The 24035-nt window shown below is 40.4% G+C and overlaps 1 protein-coding gene across 3 annotated transcripts; it reads right to left on the reverse strand.

The window, feature by feature from the left end:
* Positions 1-16871: 16871 nt before the first annotated feature.
* On the reverse strand, positions 16872-23611 carry CRB (chloroplast RNA binding protein). 3 transcript variants are annotated; one of them, XR_015972983.2, is made up of 11 exons: positions 23276-23570; positions 22818-22952; positions 22605-22691; positions 22023-22113; positions 21763-21817; positions 20877-20937; positions 20562-20783; positions 19323-19439; positions 19159-19248; positions 17643-17998; positions 16872-17304 (listed from the first exon to the last, which is right to left on the reverse strand). XR_015972983.2 is itself a non-coding variant. In XM_088710408.2 (10 exons), exons 1-10 carry the CDS (start codon positions 23402-23404, stop codon positions 17299-17301), a joined length of 993 nt encoding a protein of 330 aa, XP_088566534.2. In that variant the 5' UTR covers positions 23405-23570; the 3' UTR covers positions 16872-17298. The 3 variants fall into 3 exon arrangements, 2 of the variants coding, with proteins under 2 accessions (XP_088566534.2, XP_008777573.3); XM_088710408.2 differs by lacking the exon at positions 17643-17998; XM_008779351.6 differs by lacking the exon at positions 16872-17304 and having other exon boundaries at positions 17404-17998; positions 23276-23611.
* Positions 23612-24035: the final 424 nt, after the last annotated feature.

Raw genomic sequence — 24035 nt, forward strand, 5'->3', positions numbered from 1 at the left:
CAGGCATGGTAATATCTATATGATAAACTTAGATGATCTTGTAAGAAGTAGTCAATGCTTAGTAGTCACAGACGCAAAAGATAATGAAACTAGTTGGTTATGGCATCGTAAGCTAGGGCATACAAGTCTAGACTTAATCTCCAAATTGATTAATAAGAAAATAGTTAAAGGCATGCCTAAGATGAACTTTGAAAGAGATAGAATATGTAGGGCTTGTCAACTAGGAAAACAGACAAGAAGCTCCTTCAAGTCTAAAAATGATGTGTCAACATCCAGGCCCTTAGAATTGCTTTATATGGATCTTTTTGGACCAACTAGGACCACTAGCTTACGAGGAAAGAAGTACGGTTTAGTAATAGTGGATGACTTCACTAGGTACACATGGGTAATGTTTCTAGCACATAAAGATGAAACCTTTCCAATCTTTCTAAAATTCTATAAGAAAGTCTTAAATGAAAAAAGAGCAACCATTATCTTAATAAGAAGTGATCATGGGACTGAATTCAAAAATCGCCTTTTTGAGGAATTTTGTGATGAAAATGGAATTAATCACACCTTCTTAGCACCTAGGACACCTTAACAAAATAAAGTAGTAGAAAGAAAAAATAGAACTCTAGTAGATATGGCCAGTACCATGCTATGTGAGGAAAATCTTTCAAGGTACTTATGGGCTGAAGCAGTAAATACAGCATGCTACATTTTAAACAGAGTTTCCATCAGACCAATTCTTAAGAAAACTTCCTATGAGCTTTGGAAAGGCAAAAGACCAAATATTAGTCACTTTCATGAGTTTGGTTATAAATGCTACATACACAATAATAATAAAAATAATCTAGGAAAGTTTGATTCAAAATCAGATTCTAGGATACTCATTAACTAGTAAAGCCTATAGGGTATTTAATAAAAGAACACTTGTTGTTGAGGAGTCAGTACATGTAGTCTTTGATGAGAATTCTAGTCATTCACTTAGGATGGATGAAGCTGAAGATGACACAGAAATTCTGAAAAATGAGTTTGAAAAAATAACTTTTAAAGATTCATCCAATTCCAACAATGAAGAAGATATTGAACAAGTTGAAAATGAAGTAGTTGAGGAATTAGATCATAATCTACCTAAGGAGTGGAAATATGCAGCTAGCCATCCTAAAGAATTAATTATAGGTGATCCAGCACATCAAATTAAGACAAGGGCATCTCTTAGAAATGCAAATAACTACTTAACCTTTGTCTCTCAAATTGAACCAAAGACTCTAGAAGAGGCAGAAGAAGATGCAAATTGGGTAAATGCCATGCAAGAAGAATTAAACCAATTTACAAGAAACAATGTTTGGGAACTAATTGAAAGACCTAAGAATTACCCTGTAATAGGTACAAAATGGATCTTTAGAAACAAGTTAGATAAAAATGGTGTTATTATAAGAAACAAGGCTAGGCTCATAGTAAAGGGATATAACCAAGAAGAAGGAATAGACTTTGATGAAACCTTTGCTCCAGTAGCTAGACTAGAGGCTATCAGGTTGTTGCTTGCCTTTGCCACTTCTATGGACTTCAAACTATATCAAATGGATGTCAAAAGTGCCTTTCTAAATGGGTATATAACTGAAGAAGTATGTGTAGAACAACCTCCAGGATTTGAAGATCACATGTATTCTAATAATGTGTTTAAACTTAATAAGGCACTCTATGGTCTAAAACAGGCACCAAGAGCCTGGTATGATAGATTGAGTAAATTCTTATTGGAAAACAAATTCACTAGAGGACATGTTGATACAACTTTATTTCTGAAAAGAAAAGATAAGGACATGTTGATAGTACAAATCTATGTAGATGATATTATATTTGGAGCAACCAACAATAATTTGTGTTAAGAATTCGTGGAATTAATACAAAGTGAATTTGAAATAAGTATGATGGGTGAACTAAATTTCTTTCTTGGATTACAAATCAAACAACTAAAGGATGGAATCTATATTAATCAAGCCAAATATATCAAAGGAATGCTAAAAAAATTTGGTTTGGAGATTAATAAGTCCATAGGTACACCAATGAGCTCGTCATGCAAGGTAAACAAAGATGAGGCAGGTAAGAGTGTAGATCAAAAGTTCTATAGGGGTATGATTGGATCCCTTTTGTATCTTACCGCAAGTAGGCCAGATATTATGTTTAGTGTATGCATGTGTGTCAGATTTCAATCAAATCCAAAAGAGTCATACCTACTTGCAGTTAAAAGGATTTTTAGATATCTACTTAGAACTCAGCATATAGGGTTATGGTACTCAAAAGACTCTAGTTTGAAATTAATAAGATACACAGATACTGACTTTGCAGAATGTAAATTAGATGGAAAAAGCACTAGTGGTACATGTCAACTTTTAGGTGAAAACTTAATTTCATGGTTTAGTAAGAAGCAAAATTCAGTTGTATTATCAACAGCAGAAGCCGAATATATTACAGCCGGAAGTTGTTGTGCTCAAATCTTATGGATTAAATAACAATTAGAAGATTATGGGGTTAAGCAAACAAAAATATCCATTAATTGTGATAATACTAGTGCTATAAATTTATCTAAGAATCCAGTTCAACTCTCAAGAACTAAACACATTGAAATACGACATCACTTTATAAGGGATCATGTCTCAAATGGAGACATATCACTCGATTTTGTGTGCACCGATGATCAACTAGCCGACATCTTTACAAAACCCTTGAATGAAGATAGGTTATGTACTCTTAGAAAAAAATTGGGAGTAATTGACCCCTTTCAATGATCATGCTTTCACTTCCCCCAATTCATTCCTTCATATCCTAATTCCCAATCAAATTGCGCCTTCATGAGTATTTTCTAAAGATAAAAGTCAATCAAATCAATTCTAGAACTTTTTGGACTAACCATTATAAATGGTTTGAAGAAAAGCAGACCTCGAGCCGACTCGAGAAAAATCCGAGACGACTCGCGTGCGAGTCGTCTCTAGCTATTGTGTGAGACGTCTCGAGGTCAGACTCACAGTGACCTATCTTGCATGAGACGTCTCAAACTCTTGCGTGAGACGTCTCGAAGGAAATGTCTTGAAGGATGAATTGATGTTTTTTTTACCCGAGTTGTCTCTTCATTCATTTTTTCTGAGCTTTCTACTTAAGGTCTTCTCTATCCCCGAGCTTAGGATCATCCAGTATTTCCAAAACCTCAGGTTCACCTCCAAGTCTAACCTAGGTTAGGTCTCCATGGCTCCCAAGAAATCCTCCAGCTCACGTAGAAAACATCATATCGTGGCGAATGAGTCGGAGCGACGGTCAAAAGCGAGGAATGAGCCAAATCCTTCCAGATCCGTGGCTCCTTCCTCTCCTAGACCGGAGATCCTTTGCTCGTGCGACACGAGGGCGGTCACGACTGGTAGAAAGGTCGATTTCGGCTTCCTTTCTCGCGAGGGATTTAGCCTGGAAAATCATCTAAAAGCTCTAGGTCTAGAACTTCTCTGCTCACTAAACATCCCTACATACCCAGGCTTTGTTAGAAAATTTTTCAGCATCGTAGTAAAGGGAGACGGTGCCTTGGTGGGTTGGGTCAAGAATGTTAAAGTGGTTGTAACCGAGCCCTACTGTCCAGAATATTTTGCCTTCCCAATATAGGGCCTTCACCTTCTTCCCATCCTGATAGGGCAGAAGCACTCATAACAAAATTAGGACGAGAGCCCATTAGTCCAATGGAGGAAGTTTTCGCAAATCAGCTCTCAGCTGAAATGCGACTGCTTCTTAGTATTATAGGTCGGGTCCTCTTCCCAAAAATGGAAAGATTCAATTTCATTTCAGAAAGAGACCTAGCAGTCATGTATCACATTGTAAACGAACTGCCTTTGAATTTCGCTAGACTGATGTACCTCCACATCCTAGAAGCCGTGTCCAAGAATAAAACCAATTTACCCTATGGCATGGCCTTCACCTTAATTTTTAGGAAATCCGAAGTTCCCATATCTGAAGGGGATATGTCTCGTGAGCTACGACACACTGACTATGTAGACGAGAAGACCCTTCAAAGAATGGGTTTTCTAAAGTTAGAAAATGTTTGGGTTAGGAAGCTCGGTCACACCGAGAAGACCTCTCCCTCCAGAGCTCCACCTTCACCACCACTTCCTCCTCCACCTCCTCCTACTTTAGCCACAGAATTTCTGAAACCCTCTACTCAGGCTTCTCCACCCACATTGAGTGATGATCAGCTGCGAAGGATGGCCTCCTTCATGGTTGATGAGATGGCCTCCCGAGGTCTGATTAGTGGAGCATCTTCTTCGGAGCTCATACCCTCTACAGTGGCTCTCACCTGGACCGTAAGTGAGATAAAAGCTGAGTTGACAAGCCTCCGTTGCCTTCTTCAAGCTCAATACCAACAGTTTCTAGATATAGAAGAAAACACACGGAGTTTGCAAGGATCGGTCCAAAGAGACGTGGAGAAGCTAAACGAGAATGCCGAAAAACTTGCCAACCTACTACTGGAGTAACTGTACAAGAACACTCAGATGATAAGTCAACTTAGTAAGCTTCAGCAGTTGGAGAGCTTTGAGATCCTCAAAAGTCTTGGAGATATCCTCATGGCAATCACCCAACTTATCCCAAGTTCACCAGGGTCCTCCTCAAGAATTCCTCCCCAATAACTTAAGTCTATGTATAGGAGAAAGTTTTTTAGACCTATTGTACCTCATTTTGAATCAGTCATGTATACAATCTCTTGATGAAATGAAATAATCAATTTCTTTCCTCATCTTCTCTGTGTCTTATGATCACTGCACTCCTCTAATATATTTTGCTGATGACAAAAAGGGGGAGAAGAGTTAGGAAGAGAAAAACTAGGAAGAACTAAGTACAAATGGTAAAGGCAAAATAAATGCACTAATTTAGGGGGAGCTAAATGAACAATGTTTAAACAAATGCTCAAATTAAGGGGGAGAGAAGTCTCATCATGGATATAAAGACTCACAATGGTTAAACAAAACAATTCACATAACCACACAATTCCAAGTGAAAGGGGGAGCATTATAATATTGAAGTTGTTGCTCACACCTTTCATATATCGGATAAATTAAAATTGAGCATACATTCTTGATTGGAGATATTTATGTAATTGATACTTGGTTGCAAACACTCAATGTTTTGTCATCATCAAAAAGGGAGAGATTGCTGAGTAATTGATTGTTCTCCTACTTGGTTTTGATATGCCAAAACATTTTGAGTGCATTCCTTGTTGGACTAACAGATTTAAACAAGTATTTTCAGGGTAACAATGTTATAACTTCAAAAGAATATCTTAGGAAATGGTTCATGGATCTTAAACTCAAGTTTTGGAACTAATTAAGCATTTTTCAGAACTCGAGTCAACTCCCAGAAAGTAAGAGTCGACTCCGGCACAAGCATAGGGTACTGGCACACCCTTCGAGCCATCTCCACAATAGCGCGAGTCGACTCTCTCAGACAGACAGAAAGCAGTATTTCGGGTCGCAAAGCGCGAGTCGACTCGAGTCAAGCGCGAGCCGTCCCCCACGATAATATGGTCACAGAGGACGTCTTTTGGACGAAGCGCGAGTCGACTCCCAACTGTTACGAGTCGACTCTCTCAGACAGACAGAAAATAGTACTTCGGGTCGTAGAGTGCGAGTCAACTCGAGTCAAGCGCAAGCCATCTCCCACAATAGTATGGTCACAGAGGACATCTTTCAGATGAAGCGCGAGTCGACTCCCAACTGTTACGAGTCGACTCTCTCAGACAAGACTAAGAACTCATTTTTTGCGGACCAGGCACGAGACGACTCCCGAACCGCGCGAGCCGACTCCAACAAGAATCAACCGAAAATCTGTCAGAGGGATCCCGTGTTAGATGTATGCCCTAGAAGCCAATTTGGCTGACACATTGTTGATTCTAGGGACATAATTTTGTACTTGACTATTTATTATTGAATAAATAAAAGGCATCTTTTTCATTCATATTGTTTATGTGTCTATGAATCGTCCAAGAAATTAATAAGATGATGATACATATTCTCAAGAGTTGAGAATTTGAGCCATGTATCATTAGTGATTAATTTCTAAATGCTCCTGATCAATGGATCATCACGAGGACGGTGATCGATCCGATCAGTGCACAGATCACTTTTCTTCTGGATGGACGAGACTTGAGTCCACAGTGTAGGGACACTGAAGTGATAGTGCAGGTGCTTGTTAGAGAACAAGGGTACTGAGCGTGACCAAGACAAGAAGTCACTTGGATGTCTATCCACTCGTCAGTGACTTGCTTGATGTTGCAGTAGTGTGACTGGTCCTTTGACCTGCGGTGCTTCGGCTACTCACAGTGAGGTTATTGTAGTTTGACTGCACACATACATGGTCTCTAGCCATATGGGTCCATGCAGTGTAAATTGGCTGCAGTAGGTTCACTGTAGGAGTAGGGTATGCACCTATAAGGAATCTATCGACCTTGATAGAAGAGGAGTGATCCTATGTGATTTGTTAGACTGAGTTCTAAGACCTTGGCCAGGGCAGTAATATAAAGTGGAAAAGGAGTTTTCCACTATCGAACTCAAGTCGAATAAATCTTGACATATGACAGACGATGGGGTTTGACGAGTTGTCCATGACCTCCGTCCTGTAGGGATCCACGATAGTAGGATTGTATCACACGTTAACTGCACCTAGAGGTTCATCATTCCATTCTGCTGGGTAGCCACTACATGCTGCTAGGTGTCACTGGTGGATGGTGGGACTCATAGGGATTATCTTGATGATCGATAAACCCTAATGAGTTGAGTTGGAATCGTTCCAACCCATTGAAAGGAGTTTTCAATGATATTGAGATAGAGATCACAATATATCTCACTACCAGTCAGAATAGAACCTATGGGGTCACACACACTAGAAGTATTGACCGATCCGATGGTTGAAATCGTGATTAGGAATCACAAGTAATCAATTTGATTGATAAGAAGTTGAAGAAAGGAACAAAGGGAATTAATTAATTGGACTTGAAACAAGAGTCCTACTTCGGGTAGGATTCCTAGAGTCCTAATTGGATTAGGAGTGGAAATCCTAGTTGGAGTAGGACTGGGATTTCTACTTGGAATAGGATTCCTACAATCCTAATGAGATTAGGAATTTTGAATTAAAATTGGATTCCTACTTGGAGTAGGATTCCTAGAAATCCTAATTGGATTAGGACTTCGGATTCAAATAGAGTCCTAATTGGATTAGGACTAAAATTAAATACATCCTAATTGGATTAGGATTCCTTAAGTCTAAATTAATTATTAATCTAATGAATCAACATGACTCCTAATTGGATTAGGATTGAAGAGTTCAATTGAGTCATGGTTCATTCAAGTCCTAATTGGATTAGGACTAGCATAGATTGAACCCAAAATTGGCTAATCCTAATTAGATTAGGATTAAACCATGAGAGAGGCACCTAATCCTCTTTGGAAGAGGATTAGGCTAACCAAGTAAGAGGGGCATCAGCCCCTCTCCAATTGGTTAGGGCGACAAGAAGAGAGAAGGGGCCGGCGCTCCAAAGAAAGAAGGTTATCAAGGGCTCCTAACTTGTAGGAGCCCTTGATGCTTATAAAAAGGGACCTAGGGCCGGCGCCCTAGGTGTGTGCTCTCTTCCCCCTCTTGCTGCCGCCACCAGCCCCTCTCCTCTCTTAGTTCAGCCGCAAGCAAGGGAAAAGGATCTCCAAGTGTTGGCGGCCTCCTCCCCTTCCCTTCCTTCATCCAACGCAAGGAACAAAAGAAGGCTGCGTGGGGTTCTTTCTTCTTCCTCATCTTCATCCTTCTTCTTCCTCCTCTCAAGCACAATCAAGGGTTGATTGAAAGAGAGGAGATCAGCCATCAAAAGAAGTCTTTGCAAGGGAGCTAGCACCCCGGGAAGACAAGAAAGATTTGATCGGTCCTCTACTTCGTGTGGATATCCGTAGAGGCCGGACGTTTGAACGGCTTCAAGCGAACCCTCTTCCAAAAACCACGAATTCAGATTTGCGGTGATCATCTACCCGCGCAAGGTGAAGATTTGATCTTCCTAATAGTTTTAAAAGTTTTAATTCTTACCTAATTACGAAAGGTCCCGAAACAACGTTCATGCGATGAACGTCGAACCCGTGCATGCCGATTCCGCTGCCATCTGATTTTTGTTTTGAAATATCAGTGGCATGGGCGGGTTCCCAACAGTGGTATCAGAGCCTAGGCTTCGTAGATTAAGGTAAGAATTAAATATCTAAAGGCTAATTAGATCTGAAAATTGAATGATCATGCATGCTGAAAAATTCTGCATGCAGATTTTTCAGGGGTGCTGATTTTTGCATGCTGATTTTTATGTGATAAAATGATGATTCTAATTACATTGTTAATGGGATTACAAAGTTTAGAATCATGATTAGCATGATCAGCGACCTATGTCATGATACAATCAGTTAGTTTTCAGATCTGAAAATTATAATTGTTGCATACGGTGATGATCATAGGATTCAACCCCTTTTGGTATCAAATGTAATGACCTGCGATGTGATCTGCGATGTCATGTAATTTTTCAGATGCTTGCATGCATCTTATTTGATGTTTTGAGAGGCCTGCGTGCCTCCTAAAAGGAGATGTAATTTATTTTTATTTTTATTTTACATCTGGTTGTATTTCTGTGATGTGATGTACATCAACGATCAAGTTGAAGCAAAGGCATGAGATGAAAGGTGATCTAAGCGGTTGATGGCGATGGGATCAAGAGTTGATCAAGGATCGAATCAAGGAGGCTTAGAACCAATTCAAGAGTTGAAGACCACTTGATCGATTGATGTGCATGTGCTTGTAATACGACCTAATTAGAATCCATGATCATCACCTATTTAAAGTTTAACTTTATTTGATGCTGCGATTATAACTGCCTGTGATGTACCGTTTGCATGAGATGTGAATGCGAGTCGGGTAGATAGGTTTACATGTGATGTAGCAAACCCAATTGAGACCTAAATCAAAACCTCCTCAATCAAGTCGAGAGTGAACCGACATGAGCAAGTCATATTAGATTAATTGATCTAATTGGTGTCTAGGAAAGCATGAAAGGTGGTTACTTAATTAGGACCTTACTCTCTGAGTAAGGGGAGCCTCCCACCTGCTTACCTGGCCAATTGTTCGATTACCTCTTATGAAGGGCTCAAGTTGCAAACACTAAGACCTGATTAACCAATATTAAGTCAATAGGTCTTCCACTGTAGTAGAGCTGCTAAGGCCTTTCTGATGTTGATTTGTCTCGGCTGGACACAGTGGTCAAGTTGCATTGGGGGGCTGGACCTCTCTATAGACATGAGATGTTGTAGGGTAAAGGTGGGGTTGGGCACCAATAACTGTTAGGTGAGGACCCAATGACGACTTTATTCCTACGGTTATACGGTGGGTCTGACTTAACTAAGAAATGGGACCAATAACTGTTAGGTGAGGTCTTCATGGCTTAGAGACCAAGTTACACTGCAACATGCTTGAGAAGCATTGTACAAGAGTTGTACACTCATCCATCTATGTGTCACCAATAACTGTTAGGTGAGGTGGCATGTAAATCGGTGGGACCGCAGTACCCACTAGAAACCCTAGTCGTGTGGGATTTCCGTTTTCCTACCAGGGGAGTGTGAGTGATTCGAGAAAATAGTGGGAGTTACATTTGTTCTAAAAGACCTTAGAACAGATTAGGATCAAGTACAAAAGTCTAACTAGAATCTTTACTCTCTGCAGATACAATGTCGGCTTCAAACCCTCTGACCCGTATTCTTGAGACCAACCGACTGACCGGAACCAATTACAAAGACTGGCTTAGAAATCTCAAAATAGTTTTGGACTGTGAGAAGATAGGCTACATACTCGATTCAGATATCCCCACACTACCAGCACGTCCTACTGATGTTCAGCGTGAGTTGCATAAAAAGTGGTTGGATGATGACATTAGAGTATAATGCTATATGATGGCATCCATGTCTAATGAACTCCAATGCCAGCATGAAAATATAAAGACTGCTAGGGACATACTGGCACACCTGCAAGAGTTGTATGGTGAGCAGAGTCGCACAGCTCGTTTTGAAGTGTCCAAGAGGCTTTTCAAAGCGAAGATGCGCGAGGGGCAGTCTGTCCATGATCACGATCTGACCATGATCAAGGACCTAGAGGAGCTTGAGAAGCTCGGTATGGACATGCACAAGGAATTACAAGTGGATTTGATCCTACAGTCACTTCCTGATTCATTTGGTCAGTTTATAGTAAACTACCACATGAATAAGATTGAATGCACTAAGACTGAACTAATCAACATGTTGGTAACTGCTGAGGGAGCCTTGAAAGGTTCAAGGGGCAATGTCCTTGCTGCTGAGTTGACTTCTGGTTCCAAGAGAAAGTCTACTTGGAAGAAAAAGAAGCCTGCTAAGAAGCAGAAGAAAGACAAGAAGCCAAAGAAGGAAGTTCAAAAGAAAAGTGCTAACGACAAAGGAAAATATTTCCACTGCAATGTCGAAGGCCACTGGAAGAGGAACTGTCCTTCATACCTCGAGAGCCTGAAGAACAAGAAAGGTGACACACCTTCGGAAGGTATAGACTTGCTCATAATTGAAACTAATCTAACGGTTTCTTCTACTTCTAGTTGGGTTATAGATTCTGGTTCTAGTGCTCATCTGTGCACTACCATGCAGGGTCTAAAGGAAAGTAGAAGGCTGGCGGAAGGTGCGGTAACCCTTCGGGTTGGCAACGGGGCAAAAGTTGCTGCTGTGGCTGTGGGCACCTACCATCTGCGACTACCGTCTGGATTTAGTTTAATACTTAGAGACTGCTATTATGTACCTGTTGCTAGCAGAAATTTAATTTCTGTTTCATGTCTAGCACAGGAAGGTCATGTTTTTACATTTGACAAAGACTGCTGTTCTATTTATTTAAGAAATAAAATAGTCGCACGCGGTTTCATGATTGACAGTCTCTATCATTTACATATGGATGTATCTGTGAATGTTACCGAGCAAGATGTGAGTGCCAAAGGATCCAAAAGATCCATAGATAAGATAAACCAAAGATATTTGTGGCACCTCAGGCTTGGCCATATTGGAGAGGACAGAATGAACAAAATGGATAAAGATGGGCTTTTAAGCTCATTGACTTCCGAGTCATATCCAGTTTGCGAGTCCTGTCTTCAAGGAAAAATGGCAAGACTGCCCTTTGTAGGACATGGGGAGAGGACCACTGAATTACTTGCCCTAGTACATACAGATGTATGTGGCCCATTCGATGTGCTAGCCAGGGGACGTTATTCTTACTTCATTACCTTTACCGATGATTACTCACGGTATGGGTATGTGTATCTTATGAGACACAAGTCTGAGTCTTTTGAAAAGTTCAAAGAGTTCAAGAATGAAGTAGAAAAACAAACTGGAAAACCTCTTAAGGCTCTTCGATCAGATCGAGGAGGAGAATACCTTAGTGGGGAATTCCGGGACTATCTCAAAGAAAACGGCATAGTCTCACAATGGACACCTCCGGGTACACCTCAACTCAACGGGGTGTCAGAGAGGAGGAATCGGACCCTATTGGATATGGTCAGGTCCATGATGAGCTTCACTGATTTACCTATGTTCCTTTGGGGAGATGCCTTACTCACAGCAATTTATTTATTGAATAGAGTTCCCTCTAAATCCGTTCCTACCACACCGTATGAGATATGGCATGGTAAGAAACCAAGTCTGGGTCATCTCAAGATTTGGGGATGTCCGGCCCACGTCAAGAGACTACAGGCGGACAAGTTAGAGGCTAGGACCATAAGTGCTCGTTTTATAAGATATCCTAAAGAGTCATTAGGATACAATTTTTACGTCTCAGAGGATCACAATGTGTTTGTGAGCCGTCATGCCATCTTCTTGGAAAATCAGTTTATCCTTGATAGAGGCAGTGGGAGGAAAATTGAGCTTGAAGAGAAAGTCTCTGAAAAGCAACGAGTCATGGATCCTATTGAACCCATTCATACAGAGCCAGTACACGATGTCCCTCGACCACCTCGTAGATCTAGTAGGGTCTCCCATCCTCCCGATAGATACTTAGGTATACTAGAAGAGGATACCGAGGAAATGTTCCTAGTGGGAGATAGGGATCACATACAGGATCCCAAAACCTACAACGAGGCGATATCTGATATCGATTCCAAGAAATGGCTGGAAGCAATGAAGTCAGAGTTAGACTCCATGCGTTCCAACCAAGTCTGGACCTTAGTAGACCCACCAGAAGATATTGTACCTATTGGATGCAAATGGATCTACAAAAGGAAGATAGGTTCGGATGGAGAGGTAGAGACCTATAAGGCAAGGCTTGTGGCGAAAGGGTATAGTCAGCGCGAAGGCATTGACTATCAGGAGACCTTTTCACCTGTAGCCATGCTAAAATCCATCCGAACATTGCTTGCCATTGCAGCATTTCATGATTATGAAATCTGGCAGATGGATGTGAAAACTGCTTTCCTGAATGGATATCTTGATGAAGATATCTATATGGAACAGCCTTTGGGTTTCACTTCCAGTGATGGAGATCGCAAGGTCTGCAAGCTGCAAAGGTCCATCTATGGACTAAAGCAAGCATCTCGGAGTTGGAACACTCGTTTCGATGACGCAATCAAAACGTTTGATTTCATCAAAAACGAAGAGGAACCGTGTGTTTACAAAAAGGTTAGTGGGAGTGCTGTCGTTTTTCTCGTACTGTACGTAGATGACATTCTCCTGATTGGGAATGATATTCCTATGCTAACCTCGGTCAAGGTCTGGTTGTCAAAAGAATTCTCCATGAAAGACATTGGGGAAGCATCCTATATTTTGGGAATAAAGGTCTATAGAGATAGATCTAAAAGGATGCTTGGCCTTTCACAGAAAATGTACATAGAGGAGGTGCTGAAGAGGTTCAGCATGGAAAACTCCAAGAGGGGTCTCTTACCCCTAAGACATGGAATTCATCTCTCCAAGAAGATGTGCCCCAACACATCTGAAGAGATTCAACGCATGAGCAAGATTCCCTATGCATCGGCAATAGGAAGCCTCATGTATGCCATGCTGTGTACACGACCTGATATAGCTCTTGCTGTGAGTGTCACAAGCAGATATCAGTCGGATCCAGGCAAGAAGCACTGGATAGCTGTGAAGAACAGTCTTAAGTACTTGAGAAGAACTAAGGACATGTTCTTGGTCTTTGGGAGAAGATCAGAGTTGAAGGTAGAAGGATGCACACATATTGATGATAGAAAGTCTACATCAGAATTTGTGCAATTGTGATTCAGTAAATTGGAAAGAGTTCCAAATAACCGATCATTATAGATTCTACCTTAGAAGCTGAATGTTAAGCCGTATCTAAGGGTGCAGTGGAAACCTTCTGATTAAAAGTTAATTGCAGAGTTAGGTGTAATGTCATTAGATGCCATAACACTTTACTGCGATAACATTGGCACCATAGCACTAGCTATGGAGCCATGGTCTCATCAGAAGTCTAAGCACATAGAGCGGCGCTTCCATCTCATACGCGACTATGTTGAGAAGAAATATGTAGAGGTGCAGAGAGTAGACTCCGCGGATAACGTGGCAGACCCGTTCACTAAGCAGCTGAGTCAGCAAAAGACTGAAGCCCACCTTGAGAAGATGGACCTAAGATATATGACCAATTGGCTTTAGTGCAAGTGGGAGATTGTTAGATGTATGCCCTAGAAGCCAATTTGGCTGACACATTGTTGATTCTAGGGACATAATTTTGTACTTGACTATTTATTATTGAATAAATAAAAGGCATCTTTTTCATTCATATTGTTTATGTGTCTATGAATCGTCCAAGAAATTAATAAGATGATGATACATATTCTCAAGAGTTGAGAATTTGAGCCATGTATCATTAGTGATTAATTTCTAAATGCTCCTGATCAATGGATCATCACGAGGACGGTGATCGATCCGATCAGTGCACAGATCACTTTTCTTCTGGATGGACGAGACTTGAGTCCACAGTGTAGGGACACTGAAGTGATAGTGCAGGTGCTTGTTAGAGAACAAGGGTACTGAGCGTGACCAAGACAAGAAGTCACTTGGATGTCTATCCACTCGTCAGTGACTTGCTTGATGTTGCAGTAGTGTGACTGGTCCTTTGACCTGCGGTGCTTCGGCTACTCACAGTGAGGTTATTGTAGTTTGACTGCACACATACATGGTCTCTAGCCATATGGGTCCATGCAGTGTAAATTGGCTGCAGTAGGTTCACTGTAGGAGTAGGGTATGCACCTATAAGGAATCTATCGACCTTGATAGAAGAGGAGTGATCCTATGTGATTTGTTAGACTGAGTTCTAAGACCTTGGCCAGGGCAGTAATATAAAGTGGAAAAGGAGTTTTCCACTATCGAACTCAAGTCGAATAAATCTTGACATATGACAGACGATGGGGTTTGACGAGTTGTCCATGACCTCCGTCCTGTAGGGATCCACGATAGTAGGATTGTATCACACGTTAACTGCACCTAGAGGTTCATCATTCCATTCTGCTGGGTAGCCACTACATGCTGCTAGGTGTCACTGGTGGATGGTGGGACTCATAGGGATTATCTTGATGATCGATAAACCCTAATGAGTTGAGTTGGAATCGTTCCAACCCATTGAAAGGAGTTTTCAATGATATTGAGATAGAGATCACAATATATCTCACTACCAGTCAGAATAGAACCTATGGGGTCACACACACTAGAAGTATTGACCGATCCGATGGTTGAAATCGTGATTAGGAATCACAAGTAATCAATTTGATTGATAAGAAGTTGAAGAAAGGAACAAAGGGAATTAATTAATTGGACTTGAAACAAGAGTCCTACTTCGGGTAGGATTCCTAGAGTCCTAATTGGATTAGGAGTGGGAATCCTAGTTGGAGTAGGACTGGGATATCTACTTGGAATAGGATTCCTACAATCCTAATGAGATTAGGAATTTTGAATTAAAATTGGATTCCTACTTGGAGTAGGATTCCTAGAAATCCTAATTGGATTAGGACTTCGGATTCAAATAGAGTCCTAATTGGATTAGGACTAAAATTAAATACATCCTAATTGGATTAGGATTCCTTAAGTCTAAATTAATTATTAATCTAATGAATCAACATGACTCCTAATTGGATTAGGATTGAAGAGTTCAATTGAGTCATGGTTCATTCAAGTCCTAATTGGATTAGGACTAGCATAGATTGAACCCAAAATTGGCTAATCCTAATTAGATTAGGATTAAACCATGAGAGAGGCACCTAATCCTCTTTGGAAGAGGATTAGGCTAACCAAGTAAGAGGGGCATCAGCCCCTCTCCAATTGGTTAGGGCGACAAGAAGAGAGAAGGGGCCGGCGCTCCAAAGAAAGAAGGTTATCAAGGGCTCCTAACTTGTAGGAGCCCTTGATGCTTATAAAAAGGGACCTAGGGCCGGCGCCCTAGGTGTGTGCTCTCTTCCCCCTCTTGCTGCCGCCACCAGCCCCTCTCCTCTCTTAGTTCAGCCGCAAGCAAGGGAAAAGGATCTCCAAGTGTTGGCGGCCTCCTCCCCTTCCCTTCCTTCATCCAACGCAAGGAACAAAAGAAGGCTGCGTGGGGTTCTTTCTTCTTCCTCATCTTCATCCTTCTTCTTCCTCCTCTCAAGCACAATCAAGGGTTGATTGAAAGAGAGGAGATCAGCCATCAAAAGAAGTCTTTGCAAGGGAGCTAGCACCCCGGGAAGACAAGAAAGATTTGATCGGTCCTCTACTTCGTGTGGATATCCGTAGAGGCCGGACGTTTGAACGGCTTCAAGCGAACCCTCTTCCAAAAACCACGAATTCAGATTTGCGGTGATCATCTACCCGCGCAAGGTGAAGATTTGATCTTCCTAATAGTTTTAAAAGTTTTAATTCTTACCTAATTACGAAAGGTCCCGAAACAACGTTCATGCGATGAACGTCGAACCCGTGCATGCCGATTCCGCTGCCATCTGATTTTTGTTTTGAAATATTAGTGGCATGGGCGGGTTCCCAACATCCCGAGCCAGAGCCGACTCCAGAATCATGTGAGACGTCTCCCACCTTAGTCGAGCCGGCTCGTGGATGGGCAAAACGACTCCAGTTTCAACGGACACTTTGTCAGATGTACCAGGCGTGACAGAACGGCTGTTTTTCTCAGTCTAACGGCTAGTTTTCAAAAATGGAGCTATAAGAGGACCCATTCTGAGTGAAACAAAAGTACAGAAGAAAAATCCATAAAAAGAAGATCAAGCAAATCTTTTAAAACAAGAGCTCAAAGGATACTCAAAGTGAAAATCGAAAGAAAGCAACTCTTCATCAAGAACTCATCCTTTCTCCGCACTAGAGCAAAAAAAAAATAGAAATATCCTCTACTGCTGGCCGATTCAGGAGAGGATTCAGAAGAAAAGAAGCAGCATCTCAATCGGCAAAAATTCTCTGAGAAGCTTCTTTTTCCTGTTCTTGTTAATAGTGTTTTATCTGCTTTTTAAGAAGCTTGTGTTTACACATTCACTTTTATATTTGGGTGCTTGATTCAATCAAGGGATTGAATCAGGAGGTCTAAGGTTGTAGTTGGTGATCCTTTGTGAAAACCAACCGGGTTGTTTGTGAGCTCGAGTAAAACAAACGAAGAGGTTCGTTGTGAGCCGGTAAAACAACAAGTTTAGTTGTGAGCTTATAAAACAACCGTGCTGTAATTCTTAGATTATAGTGAAAATCTCGAGTGAAACTTGGAAAGTGGACGTAGGAGCAAGTTTAGGTCCGAACCACTATAAATCTTTTATCTTTATGCCGTGCTTTTCATTATCTCACTGTCTTCATTCTTCTAGCATTTCAGACTAACACTTTAGATCAATAAATCACTTTCTATTTCATCACGAGTTAAAATTTCACATTTTTAATTAAGACCCAATTCACCCTCCCCCCCCCCCCCCCCCCCCTCCTTCTCGGGTTGCTAGCTGGGCAACATAAGCACAAAATAAACTTTCCTATATAACGGGGCAGCCCCGGGGACCTCAAGCACGTATGCAATATTACTAACAGAGATAATACTCCGCTGAAATTCTCTCCCTTCTATGTTGTTGCCTTGTTATTCTGATTTAGACATTGGAGGATCTTTCGTTAGAAACTCTCCGGCAAGTGAACTTTTTGCAGGCCACATCTGGAGGAGATCCACCTACCACCTCGGCCAACCTGCTCAGCACATCTCCAACTGACCTCAATGCCGTCCAAGCTGCCTCCAACCTCATCTCGGATTAGTTAGCAACAGAACTTATCTCTGCCATAACATTGATGACAACTCAGTCTGTGATTGTTACGCCACTTTATTATATTTTATGAATCAAATTAGAGATTAGAGTGACTAATGTGTGCAAACTTTTGCCAGAAGTCATTCTTGAACATTTTCATGAGAAAAAACAGCTTAGAACATAGCTTGCTTTATACATAAAAATCCACTTCTGCCACCCATAGAGCACATATGGATAATGGGGGTGAAAGGAACTGCTACGATACACTTTTCAATTTCACCAAGAGTTCAGCATGTCATTGACCTAGCCAACATGAATGATGCAATGCAAACGAAAACAAATTGCAGCAATACCAACAATTACTTACAAGAATTTAGTGGGCTCTTTGCTGCACATCCAACAACTCAAGCTATGTTCTCATCACAGTTTTGATTTCCACCAGATTAGATGAGGAGTTAGACATTAAGACTTAAATTCCAGCCTCCTTGAATCAATCGCCTTGGAGGGTGGGGTGGTAGGTGCTGTGGATAAAGTAAACAATCTTTAACTCTGAAGTACAAGGGACTTGCCAAGAATCATGTCATCTGTCGAGAAGTCAGCTGGTTTTCTGTAAGTTCCTCTGCCAAAGTCTAGATTGTATGAGTCAGCAAGACCATCTATCAAGCCAAATTCTGGATTCCAACCTAGATCCCTTGTAGCTTTCTCGATTGAAGCAAAGAAATGCTGCAAAATTATTTTGAGAGAAGAACGTAACTATTTTCTTTATACTTGGGTTCTGTATGGTATATTTGTTGCGGCAATTTAACATTTTTTCATAGCAATAAGAATGCAAGCAGTCTTCACAAACAACAGTGGCGAACAGTTTAATGTTCCCGAAAAATGTTGAATAGCATTGGCTGATTTAATTTTTATTAAAGAATTAATACAATGCAAAGAGTAGTACACAAGGAAGGCAGACTGTATGAACAAAAGAAAGTAAACTTCAATAACAACCTGATCTCATACAGAAAGTGATCTATTGGGTTATTTTGCTGCACTTGCTTTCTTGTTCTTATGGCTCTGTCTGATCATGTTCGAAGTTCACAAGGCTTGGGAAAAAAGAGGGGTCAACTGTTTGGGATAAGTGACATGAGCATTTTAATGCAACATCCTTAGTTTTACCAGTCCATTGAAAACATTAACTAGATGGGTTATGTATTAGATAACAATTAGACCGCAACTCTAATACTCTCAAGAGTCAAGACCACTCTTGGTTTCCTCTAACCCTGACCAGCTTTAAGTTTTGCATGTGCAATAACATTACAAAAATGAAATGTGTCTTATGTTAGGAAGGTAAATAGCTACTTCTGATTATAAAAATAAATAAACATCCTTGTGTTAAATTGTTTCATCCTCTATTTTGCTATACATGCATGATTAGGAGATTATGTGGTTGGTCATATGAATCCTTCTTGGTTATTAACATTTGAAGTTACATCTTCAACCAGTGCAAACTTCATTACATCCTCAATCCTATCTTATATTTTCCATTGTATGACCTTTCCTAATAAATCAATACCCTCTCCAAATGTAGGGGTTTAGATTTTCTTTCCTCAGTTCCTTACCATTTTAGTTTGCTCTTTGTTATTATATTTTCAGTACTCAGGTCTGAACCTGAGACCTCTCTCACCTGGAGAGGAAGCTACCAACTAGCGCTTGATCATTGTTCTAGTATCATCATTTCTAACCCATACTTTATATTTTACTATACAGAGATCATTGCATTCTCATCTTTACTTTGCCTCGTGCACGACATATCAGCCTTAGCAACCTTTACCAGAGAACTTCGCACTGCAATACTACATAATCACATTGGACAGAGGCTTATAATCAACTAAGCATACCTGATCGCGGAAAGGAAAGGCTTTCTTCTTCCCAAAATCAAATTCCTTTGGATTATAGTGGACAATTTCTGGTTCAGGAAACCCAGCAGCCTGCAATAGCTTAAACAATCAAAGCCCGTTCATGGAAAATATACTACAATTTTTATTTCTTCAAGACTTGTTACCTTGGCACATGCCCTTGCTAACCCATCAAAGGTTACATATTTGGATCCAGAAATGTTGTACACTTGTTTACTTGCTTTCGAATTGCCAAGAACCATAACAAAAGCCCTTGCCAAATCCTATAACACAAATAACTTTAACTGTATGAAGAATTTCCAAAAAGTCATTATCAGAAATAATTGCACAAGATCTCCAAAGTGTGATACACCTCTAATCAAGGTGCCATGATTGAAATTATGATACACAGAAGGCACCTAAAATTTCTTAAATGTTGAAAGCAATAACCATTACAACTCGATGACCATCAGAAAGGTCACAATGCATGATTATTAATTTACAGCAAGCTGTCTTTTAAGGCAACATGTAACAGCATCTGAAACTAATATAGTAAAAAAAGGAGATTGCCACAAGACCTATCCTCTCAATAGTTGCTAAAACAGAAGTAAATGCAAATGCTGAACCAAGACCATGACGTGCCCAAGTGAAATGGCCTAAAAGCTGCTCAAACTCAAATGAAGGAAAAATTAATGGATGTCTAGTGGAAGGATGTAGATGTGCCTTTGAAAGAGTTTGATGAACCAAGGATTTCTTCATGCAAAGATTTTAGTTGAGAAAGGTTGGATAGACAAGTACGTGATTAAGGAATATTATCCGGGAATGAAGTGGAGACAAACTACTGAAATTATGTAACTATTCATGGTGCATTATGTACATCAATGAATGTTGAGATGAGTGGTAAGTTTTAGATGGAAGGAGTGGCCAAAGAGTTAATCAAAAAAGGTTCAAGTTTAACCAAGAAAGTAACAAGTAACATGAGTTGATCTGAACTTTTGAAGTAAATACTAGATGAAAAGGAGACTAAATGGAATAATGGGTTTAAAATGGAAATTCAAGAACCAAGGAAAACCGAAATGAGGTCCCATAAAAGACAAAGCATGCAACGAACATGAATTGAGCAATCATAGGAACAAATGATGGCAAAAACAAAAACCATGGTTTTATATGCTGTTGGCAAAGTTTGCATTGACAAACTTTACCACCCATAATAGGAAGAAATGGCTCCAAAAAAACTCACATACCCAACTTGACATATAGATGGACAAAATCTTTTTCTTTTCTTATTTTTTCCTTTTCCTCCTAAAAACATCTAAGCCAGTAGAGGGAGGAGCACGCAGGCATGAAGAGCCTTCTAGACCAACCAACTCAGCATATTTATGCTAGCATGTGTGATTGTTACTAACCTTAACATGTCCTAGTTGGGTGATTTGAACTCCATTGTTGGGGATTGGAATTGGGCGGCTAGCTTTCAGTCGATGAAAGAACCACTCTTCAACAGGGTTGTAATTCAAGGGGCCATATATGTAGACTGGCCTCAGAGAAGTCCAGTTGACACCACGGGAGTCTAACAATCTCTCTGTTTCAAGCTTTCCTTTGTGCCTGCTCTTCGGATCAACTGCATCGGCCTATATTAATCACCCAAACAATAAATTAGAAAAATGACAATTTAAATACTGGACTAACAAGAAATTTTTAAGATGCTAGAATCAAAACCTCACCTCAAAGTGTGGCAACAGGTCAGATTTGAGATAGACTCCAGCTGACGAGCAATATATAAACCTGCAGATTTTCCCCAAAAAGCATATTTAAGTGGATAACTTAGAAGATTAAGCTTAATGGTTACACATCTGGGAAAAGATAAAAAAAGGAAACAGTGACTTTGGTTCTCCTAGGCCATTAATGGTTTTTAGTTACATCCTAGTGTCTAAGCTATAGCATGCTCTTGATGTACCTACTCCTCACCATCTATGATAGGCTAATTCATTGTAAAACCTATTTGGGCCAAGATTAAACTGAGTTAGATACATCCTGTGCAACAAATTAATCCAAGAGTACATATGAGGTAAAGAAAACTAGCCAAACTTTGAGCAACTGATGCAAACTTAAGAAGAATGAAAAAGATTTGATGTTTGGAATTAACATATTTTATGCTAATGGTGATGCAATGTTTAAATTGTTTTGTGTTTGATATTGGAGCATAACTTTGCTACATTAAAGTAGACCTCAGAGATGTTTATGGCTTTCATTTTCCCATTCCTACATAGACCAAAAATCAAGGTTCGCCATCTTGGTACCGAACCCTTACTGGTACCATACTATTACAGTGTTAGTACGTGGTATAATACGAGACAGCGAGGCATACTGAGTATTAGTACGGTACAAAACTGCATACCAATTCAGTACCGGTATGGTACAGCATGCCTACGGTATGGTACTGAGCAGTACGGCAAACCTTTTCAGGAATATTCATAATTCATATACCAAGTTACATGTCATGATATTAAGCCTAACGATTCATCAAGGTAGCTAGTGCTTGTACTTGAACCATGGAACATACTTTCAAATGGTCAGAAAATATCATGATCCAAGAGAGAAAATGCTTACTGCTCTAGCTTAGGCAATGCATCCAATATAGGCTCTACCTCAACAGCCTCACGCCCTGAATGAAGAGTCATATTAGGCAGTAAAGTTATGAAAGCGTATGAAAATTGTCTTATATATGTGCTTGTAGAAGCTATTTGTGCATATATCTTCAACTGTTATTACTTGTCCAATGATAATGTCAATTACTGACTAGAGAAATATGAACTATGGATAAAGTATGAGCTTAGGAAAATTCAGAAGCGAGATGATTGAGTTATTACCATTAATATCATAAACAACATCAAATCCCTTGGCTGCTAGGCTTGTCTTCACAAATTCAAAATCCTGCCTGTCCCCTTTCAAATGCAATATCTATAAAGAAAGAATTACTTTGGTGAAAACTATCATCGGATGCTAACAATGTTAGGATTGATCAAAAACAATGAATAATATAAGCTAGCCAATAGTTAATGAAGACAAACAGTCTACTGAATCACCTAGAGGCCCAACAATTTTGAGTGGATGGGCTCAACTCAGTCATGATTCAAGGCTCATAAAAAACTGAAGTAACCAACCCATCATTTGAGACTCCAAACCAACATACACGATTGATATTGCAATCCACAATATGTTAACTTTCATTTCATCCATTTGGTTTATTGGGTTCGTTGGGTCCATCATCATGATTTTTCTCCATCATGACATTATCCCAATTTCCTCACCAATGTGGCAGCCAGCCAGCATAACCAATGGCTGTGACTTCACCATGTCATTTCAAACAGGCACGAACTGCATGCCTCCAACCAAAGGACAAAAGTGGAAGGAAGACCAGAAGACTGACGACAACGTTTTTCTCCACTTACTTTGGATGAGAATTCTGCGTACTCTTGATCTGATTCTCCTGGTAGTTGTTGGGTGATGGGTGCCTTCCCCCTGGTAAACAAGGTCACCTGTCAACGAAGAGTTTCATTAGCTACCCACCAAATCCCTGCAAAAGATATCTTGAAGTTCTCTTGGAATCATCAAAAGCCATTTACAAGCTATGATCACTTAACTAACAAAACCAAGGAACCAACCTGATGGCCATCCTTAACAAGGAGTCTGGACAAGAAAACACCAATGAATCTAGTGCCCCCCATAATTAAAATTTTCTTGGCACTGGAAGCTTTCACCTGCAGTGCCCCTTTTGGCTGCCATACCTTCCTTTTCTTCTGCATTTCTCATGAGAGAGCAACGTTATTATTGTTTAAAACCTCAAAAACAATATAGGCGGCACCCTCGGTTTTATCTGGCTTCAACCATTATAGATTTTTTTTTATAATATATATATATAGAGAAGAAATAACTAGTAAATTGGAGGAAAGACAGATAAAATCATTTAATGAACAAGTAAGATAAAATTCATATGGTCTGGTCTTAATGTGCTCTGCCATTCTATCATATGATTTCAATGGGTTCCATTGAAACATTCAGAAAGAGGTGTCTAGTCCTCCAACTATCATATCCAACTGCATAAGAAAGAACCTTTACCTACCTGAACAGAGATGTTAAGGGCTGTGCCATTGAACTCAGAGAGAGAGGAATGGAGAAGGGAGGAGCCGGGAGAGACACGTGGGACATGATGGCACGGTTGCAGCTGTTGCACCGCTACCAATTTAGCCATGCCCTCTTCCAACCTCTTTTCAACTTTCTCCTTAACTGAGTTCCCTTTTGGAGTTGGTTGGTTATATTATGTGGGAAGGGGTTTGGTCCTCCAAGGATAAGCCGAGGATGGAGAGGCTCTTTTTATGGGAGCCCATCCTCTTCTCTGCCTCACCTCAGCCTCACCTTGCAGAGGATAAGACGAAGTCCCGCTTTGGTTATATCCACAGCCTCAGTCCTTCTGGATAATGATTTGTAGGATATATTACACCCTACAATTCCTTTTTCGCTTTAAAATCCTTTTCCACGAGGCAGCTACTCTTTGGTGGCAAAATGGAGGAACTCCATAGGAAATATGAGGCCTTGGCCCATCTAGAGATAGGCCTTCCATGAAGAATCTATATCATATAATTACATATTTATGCAACACTTGTAGGGCTTTTTATCTCAGGTGAGATGCCCATTTTAAAAATGGCAAAACGCTGGGTATAGGTCAGATTAGGCCATTGCCCGCACTTGCCTCGGGTGGAGTCTCATGGCAGGACGAGGCGGGTAGAGTCTCAGGGAAAGATGGGGCGGAGAAAATCTCGGAGCATGATAGGAGAGGTAAAGTTAGAATGGGTTGGACAGATAAAGCTATAAAAATTTAATTT

Source organism: Phoenix dactylifera, chromosome 14 (genome assembly GCF_051530095.1).
Source record: "Phoenix dactylifera cultivar Ajwa chromosome 14, Ajwa_hap1_PhDact_Kaust_v1.1, whole genome shotgun sequence".
Taxonomy (NCBI): domain Eukaryota; kingdom Viridiplantae; phylum Streptophyta; class Magnoliopsida; order Arecales; family Arecaceae; genus Phoenix; species Phoenix dactylifera.